Source organism: Bidens hawaiensis, unplaced genomic scaffold (assembly GCF_021521415.1).
Source record: "Bidens hawaiensis isolate Kalapana, Puna unplaced genomic scaffold, B.hawaiensis_p1.1 tig00026646_1, whole genome shotgun sequence".
Lineage (NCBI taxonomy): Eukaryota > Viridiplantae > Streptophyta > Magnoliopsida > Asterales > Asteraceae > Bidens > Bidens hawaiensis.
The window spans coordinates 184,313-192,637 of NW_027494293.1; the positions used below are offsets into that span (position 1 = coordinate 184,313).

General features: G+C 33.9%; 1 protein-coding gene across 1 annotated transcript; it reads right to left on the bottom strand.

Annotated features, from left to right (window-relative positions):
- Positions 1-6,740: 6,740 nt before the first annotated feature.
- LOC143573805 (E3 ubiquitin-protein ligase At4g11680-like) lies at positions 6,741-8,120 on the bottom strand. The gene is made up of 4 exons (XM_077058597.1): positions 7,546-8,120; positions 7,334-7,459; positions 6,897-7,167; positions 6,741-6,830 (listed from the first exon to the last, which is right to left on the bottom strand). Exons 1-4 carry the CDS (start codon positions 8,118-8,120, stop codon positions 6,741-6,743), a joined length of 1,062 nt encoding a protein of 353 aa, XP_076914712.1.
- Positions 8,121-8,325: the final 205 nt, after the last annotated feature.

Below are 8,325 nucleotides of genomic sequence, written 5' to 3' on the forward strand. Positions count from 1 at the left end.
GTTATGGTTTTATGAACTAGTAAAAGGTTTAATTATATTAAATTGATGCATATGTGTGCTTAGGGTTATTTGTTGAGTTTTATTATTCCATAGTTGCCTTGATTATTGTTTGTCATTATGATAGGTTGCAATTAGGTCATCTACTTTGTGTTCCTGACTATTTTATGATTTATTTCGAATAAGATCATAGGAATAATATTATTTATTTAAATAAACCCAAGTGTGCTGCTAACCTAAATAGCTGTAAGGTGCTAGGTTATTGATAGGTCTTTGTTGATCAGGATTGTTAGATTTAGTTCTTCGTAAGGAGTCCGTCTAGGTTTGATTGGTTAACTTTGTCTATCGAGTCAATTGAATATATTAGGCTGCCTTTGATTTCTGTAAAGTAAGATTTCGTATAAAGGAACTAGTTTGTAATTAATTAGGTGACCGTAAGGAAACTTGATTTTTAATACTGGTGTGCGTTAAAACTTATTAGAAACCCATAGGTGTCTCTTGAGAAGGGTTAGGGGTCCTGTTCGGGTTTCCTCTTAAGCGTCTATTTTACGATCCCAGTTCCATAACTGAGTATTCTGCCGGTTAATTGATAACTGAAACTTAGGGGATTCTAGCCTAGGTGGTTGTTTGTCATCATCTGAATTAAGTCCAAGTTCTAAGTTTAGTCGTATTTAGTTTCCTTAATTAGTTTAAATTAGTTTAAAATTAGTTTATTAGTAAACCCCCTCTTAAATATATAATAAATAAATACTCGTATCTGTAGTTGAGTCTAATTAGCTAGTAAACGTAATTTAAAGAGTCTAATGGGTTCGATATCCGGACTTACTTAGCTGTACTAGAGTCGACCGGTTCACTTGCCGGTTAGTAGTTTTTAGTTTAGTTAAGAGTCTAAAATTTATTACTTAGTGTCGAGATTAGCGTGTTTATATTAGACTACTTTTAGCACATCACCTCTCACCGCAAATCTTGCTTTACAGCTCTCAACAGTCCCATCTGCTTTGTGTTTAACTTTAAACACCCATTTGCATTTAATAGCTTTCTTTCTAGGAGGAAGACCAAAAACAGCCCAAGTATTAGTATTTTCAAGAGCCAGAAACTCAGCTTTCATGGCATTTTGCCATTCAGGGATGTCGGCAGCTCCTTATATGAAGTAGGCTCATGTAAATCAGAGATCGCTTTGGTGAGAGATTGACTGGAAGGAAGAAGATGAGAAGAAAAACAAGAGGTAGAGAGGAGCACGAATTCATAACAGTGTGAAAACAATGGTGAAAAGAATCAGAGTGATTACAAACATAATCATTTAAGTATGAGGCGGAACAAAAGATCTTCGAACATGTTGATCATTAGGAAGAGAATTAGAAGAAGAAGGATTAGGAACAGTGGAAGATGGAAAAGTAAGAACAGGATCAGTAGCAAGAGTAGAAGCAGAACATGGAAAATTAGGAACAAGATCAGTAGAAGGAGTATAAGAAGTAGACAAAGGACCATCAAAAAATTGATTAATGAGGTCAATAGATGGGTAAATGAAGCTTTCTTTGGATTTAGTTATCGAAGGAAATAAAGTTTCAAAGAAAACAGCGTCTCTTGATATGATAACCTTGTTTGTGTCAAGATCATATAATCTGTAAGCCTTTTTACCAAGAGGATATCCCAGAAAAACACAAGGCACAGCCTTTGGTTTGAATTTGTCTCTCTCATGAGTCAATGTGAAAGCATAAGCAAGACAACCAAAAGATTTCATATGAGCATAAGAAGGAACTTTTCCTGTTAAAACCTCGTAAGGGATTTTACTGTTAAGAATTTCAATGGGAAACCGATTGATTAAATGTGTTGCAGTTAAAACACGGTCACCCCAAAACTGAACAGGAATTTTAGATTAAAACAAAAGAGCTCTCGAGGTTTCATGCAAATGTTTATGCTTTCTTTCAACAATAGCGTTCTGTTGAGGGACATCCACACAAGTGGTCTGATGGGAACAATGCCTTTACTCAATAAATAAGCACGCTAGATTAATCCAGTCCCCAGTTCAAAGGCATTATCAAATCTAATGCATTTTACATTAGTGCCAAATTTATTGTTAACCATTTCAATAAAAGACTAAAGTATGGGAAAGGCATTGCTTTTAGTTTAAAGCAAATGTGTCCATGTGGTTCTGCTATAAACATCCACAATGATTAAAAAAATATCTATAACCATTATAGGTAGCTGTGTGATCAGGCCCCCCAAACATCAATATGAAATAGCTCAAAAATTTTATTAGTTGATGTGGTGCTAGTAGGAAACGGCAGTTTATGTTGTCGTACCTTAGGAAAAATATCACAACACTTAATAGACTTTAAAGAAACATTAGAAACGAAAGATAATTGTTTCAGCTTGTAAATTGGCAAATGACCGAGTCAATTGTGCCAAATTTCACTATTTACAACAGAGTTACAAACTTTATTTGAAACAAAAGAAGTATCAGAAAAATGCTTAGTAGCCTCAAGAAGATAAAGACCATTTAGCATTTCACCAAGAACCTGAGGGCCTTTCAGAGAAGGGGCCTGCAAAACAAAAGTGCTTTTAGATAAAAGAACAATACCATCAGTATGAAAACATAATCTTAATACAGAAAGAAGATTATTTCTAAAGGGTGATACTAAAAGAACTTTTAACAAAGAAATTTTATCAGTTAAAAGAACAATCTCATACTGATGAACAGTAGTGCTTGTGCCATTAGGAAGAGTGATGAAAATTGGATTTTTGAGAAAAGAAACGCTTGAAAACAGATTTTGATCTTAGCACATATGATCATTAGCACCAGTGTCAATGATCCTTTTGGAATTTTGGAATAATATTTTGAAGAACTACAAGACATTATACCTCAGAAAGAATCTTGATTGATGGTTGTAACATTATTAGCAGCATAAGTAGTTGAAGGGCCAGATTGAACTTTGATCTACTGCAATAAAACCATCAAGTCATGATATTGTCGCTTAGTGATACCTTGTTGGTCAGATTGATTTTGATCACTCTTTCCTTGTTCTTCAGCAAGGTTAGCAAACTTCTACCCTTTTGTGAACTTGAAATCTTTTGGGAAACCAATCAGTTTATAGCATTTGTTCACTGAATGTACATTTCTTTTGCAATGAGTGCACACGAAAGTCCTCCTATTCTCCCCCGTTCCTCCACTAACGGCTCCTCCGTTGCTTGTATTCATAGATGCAGAAGATGTAGTGAAATCAGGTGGTGTGAATTTTCTTTTGCTTCTTATCTTGCATGAGAATCCAATATGCACGATTGATAGAGAGAAGGGGTTGCATCAACAAATGTTACTTCTGATCATGTCATAACTAGGTTTATGGCCAACAAGGAACTGAATCAGCCTTTGATCCTCATCTCTTTTAGCAAAAGAATGAGCAACCCCACAAGTGCATGAAGGAATGGTATTTATTGCATTTAGCTCGTCCTAATTCGATTTCATCTAAGCAAAATAAGTAGCAATATCACTACTACATTGAGTGATTTGGCCAAGGTTCTTTTGTAATTGATAAATATTAGCACCATTTGCCTGACTATAACGAGAGTTAAGCTCATTCTAAAGAATCTGAGTAGTTTCAACATACAAAACACTATCACGAACATCAGGATTGAGAGTGTTAAAAATCCATGATATCACCATATCATTGCAACGTTGCCAATAAGCAAGATGTGGTTGATTAACCGATATGGTTACAGTGTTCTTGATTAAACCGGGCTTGTTTTTAGCTGAAAGAGCAATCGCCATTGCTCTTTTCCAAACTCCAAAACCGTTACCGTCAAAGAATTTGGAGAAGAAGATCATACCGGGATGATCAGAATGAGGAAGATAAAGAGGATTCGAGGAATCAATGGTCATGTTTTGAACTAAAGAACTGTTTACTTATGTGTCGTATTTGTTTATACGCTTGGAAAGAAACTTTTGCGCCATGAATGATAGATGGCGTATAAGCATGTATAAAGAACTTATGCGCCGGAAAAATTTATGCGGTGTGTAAGTTTGATCAAAGAGAAAATGACAAAAAATTGAGAAAAAAATGAATAAGAAAAGGTCAGAAACTTTGAGAAAAAGTTCAAAAACAAGAACATGACATGTTGAGAAAATTTGATGAAGTTTGAACGGATAAAAACTCTGGAATGAAGAAAGAAAGAGAAAAAGAGATGAAAATGAGGATTTGAAGAAAGAAACAAGATCAATATCCGAAGAAACACAGGACCGATGAAAAGAGGATGATCAAGAAGAAAGAACTGATGAAAAGAGAAAACTGGTGAAATGAGGAAAAACCAATTGAAACGAAGAGCTTGACTAACAACCTTGCTCTGATAACATGCAATCGTTGAAAACGATGACACAGAATTAAGAGGAGAAATGAAGCAGAGAGAGAAAATTTTATTATCTCATAATCAATTATTACAAAACAAGAAATAAGAAACCTATATATATACAAAGAACATACACGGCGCATATGTTAATACGGCGTGTAAGATACTGCCGTATAACATTTACGGCGTGTATGTTAGTTATACCGCATACACATTACGTTACATATATACATACGTGTTCACAGTTTTAATCTTGAGCATTAGCTAAATTCTCTGGGCAAATATATCGAGAGCCAAGGTGTGTGATTTGAAATTTGTAGATCACAATCTCTATGCTCTGAACAAAATGGTTTTAGGAAGAACCTTATCTATAATATATATAAAAGTAAACCCTAAAATCTTATGCGTCGCGATATGATCGCTCCCCCCTTTTATGGAAGCCACTAGATTTCTTAATTTTTAAATAGAGGCCTCTCATTGATTTAACCCAAATTCATGTGTATGGGTCTTACTAAAACCAGATAGCTCTTAAACGGGTTATAACATCTCATTAAATTAAAAATTAATCTTACCAATTATTTAATATGAAAATCCTATAAAATAGGGATATACTAAAACATAATATCCAATTTAAAAAGAAAAAGATATTATTTATAATTAATAAACAATTTTATAGTAAAAAACATAAGCGGGTCATGGGTCATCAAATCCAGATAACTTTTAAACGGGTTGTAACATATCATTTATTTATGAAACCCTTTTATCATCAAACCATAAGTATATTATTAACTTTCTTACAATAAAGAAAATTAAAATCCAAAAAATAAATATTAAAAAACAAAAAATGTAAAACAATCATTCTCTCAAGCCATCAGATTGCTTTATTTGTAAATGAAGGCTTCTCACGCATTTTATCCGAATTCACGGGTAAAGGTCTCACCAAACCCATATATCTCTTTAACGGGTTATAGCATATCATTATATTAAAAAATAATCTCATCAAATATTTGATATGAAAATCCTATAAAATAGGAATATGCTAAAAATTAATATCCTATTTTATTTTTAAAAAAGATATAATTTATAATTAAGAAACAATTCTTTAATAAAAAAATAAATGGGTAATGGGTATCGCCAAACCCATATAGCTTTTAAACAGGATTATAACATATCATTTATTTGTGAAACCATTTTCATCATTAAACCTCAAGTATATTAATTATTAATTTTCTTACAATAAATAAAATTAAAATCGAAATATACATATATAAATATTAAATAACGAATAACGTAAGACAACCCCCGTATTACGGGGGATACAATCTAGTCATTCCATATATGTTGCAAAATGTTATATGAAGACAACTCCTAATTAAATCCTCAAATAAAATAAACTCTCTTGATTAAATCCTCAAATAAAATAAACTCTCTTGATATCTCGATTGATAAGTGACCTTAATACGGATAGTGCCCGTGTGATACACGGATTGTTAATAAAATAAAACAAAAAAAATAAATTTAATAATATACATAATAATATTTCTTATACTCATAAGATATAGATAATTTCTTAAAATGCATGCATTAGTAAGAATACTTTGTATTTGTATTTTAAAATAAATCAAAATGGAAGGTTGTAAATCTACACTAATTAATAAAAAGAGAAAGCTAATATTAATTTATCATAGTTGAGTTAGTAAGCTGCAAACATATTAAAAACAAGGTAGTGAGTTCAATTTTCACCAACAACATATTTCGTGGCATTCACTAATTTAATATAGCAATTATGCTGCTGAGATTTCAAACAAGACTTCCTTCAAGTATGCTTATTCTCATGCCAAAGGTTAGTCACTTGAAGAAATCTCCTTAATATGACGACTCATAACAGTGGTCTGTTCTACAATGATCCAGTATATCCTATCAAATTGAGCTAGCTTCTAAATGCTGTGTCATAGAAAGCTTCAACAACGGTATGTTTTCCTTAATGGCTAAAAACTTATTTAACTTTCACATGAATTGTAGAATGTTAAACAACATGTGTGGAAACTGAAGTTAACAAAAAAGATCTAAATTACTTTTTGGTATATTAGTATACATTATAATCATTTATATACACCAAAGTATATAGGTTTTATCGGCATTAACCGCTTAATAAATGACGACACAAATAATATTGATGACATGTAGGTAATATATCCTCTTACAAATTCAAAACTAGCCTCAACATACATCATCTAAAAAGACTAAGACCATCAACTGGACTCCTATTTTCATTTACATAAAACCACATACCTCGATTTTATTTACATTTCACGCCAGCTGCTGCTGACATGGCAAGCCTTCACACATTACCAATCTCAAACTTGCATAAAGGACACGATGCATTCATCTTCAACCATCTATCAACACATTCGGTATGGAAAAAAATGTGTGCACGGTAGCTCCCTCAACAAATCATCATCCGTGTATTTTGAAAGACATATGCAACAAACCTGCCATAACACACCTCACCCTGTTACCTTACAGAAGGGGTAATTTGGTAATTTCACATTACTTACCGCGTCTTCACCAGCTACTGCATGCTCGTTTTGGGTCCCGGCTTCTATAAGCCCACCAGAATTATCATACTCCTTGTCGGTTGTTATGTTCAACTTAAATTTGTGTGTCAGTAAAGCATTAATAGAAGCTTCTGTTGCTCCTCGGATTTGATTACCCTCACGGATTCCAAGGACCGAAACGATACAAGGCAAACAGCAAAATATCAATCCACATAATATGAAAGGCGTTGCATAAACCATGCAGCTAATGGCAAGAAAAATGATACATAACCTGTATTAATAAAAACACAAATTGGAATTTTTAAAAAAATGTAAGTTTTTTGAAAACAGATAGGGCCGTGCACGGGTTGGTTTTGCGCTCAGGTTTTGGGTTTTCAAAAGGATTTTGTGAAGGTGAAATTGAACATATTACTCCAGATGATGATGCAGAGTGTGACCTGTACAAATTAGGGGCATCAACAGAAGATGAAGCATCTCCAAACACCCAAACATTGCCTACTACAAACCAAACCGCAAAGAAGCAATCTAAAGCCATCTTGAAATGGTCCACAAGTGCATTAAGCCTGCAAGTTGACTGGATTTTGTTGATCCAAAATATTGAAAAGGTAAATTTAATAAATAAGTAAATAAGACAATTTTAAACAATTACCTAACGTTTGGACCGGTCCAGGTGTTTGAAGATGTGGTTTGTTGAGTTTCTGGTTGTTCAGAGGGAGCAAACGAGATGGTTATGTAAGAATTCGGTTCAGAACGTGGTTGTTGTTGACCTTGAGTTGACTGCCGTTCAAACGGCTGACTCCGGTGAAGATACCGCCAGTAAACAAGAGGAAGACTGGCGGCACAACCACCAGCATAACCAACAACCCAAGTAAACAAAGGGTTCTGTGGGTTCTCATTTTGTGAGATGTACAAGACAATAATAGCTGCAATAATCTGGCCTAAGGTGAATGCTAGCTCGATTGAAATCCATAACAGAGTGTTGAACGGGGTCCATATTTGGCGGGGCCCAGGTGTGTTTGGTCCACTTGGTGTGTTAGATGGACTGGAATGAGTTGTTGGAACTTGATGGTTATGAGATAACCCTGATGAAGATGACGAAGATGAGGATGAAGATGTGTCGGTATTTACTCTTTCTATATCTATAAAATGGTGGTTTTCGTGGTTTTCTATGAGCAAAGGGTAATCATCGGTTAGATTGTTGTGTTCTTGAGATGTAACAGCCATCCTACTACTACAACAAAAAATAAAGGAAATGTCACATAAACGATGCCAGTTTTTTAAGTGCGGTTAAATGCTAAACAAATATAACTGAACATATTGACACATGTTATCATAATGGATATGTAGCCAAAAGGTTCACATAAAATTAATATCACCAATCCATAGCGGGTCGCAGGAAGAATATAAAGCCCACCTAAAAGTTGTATTT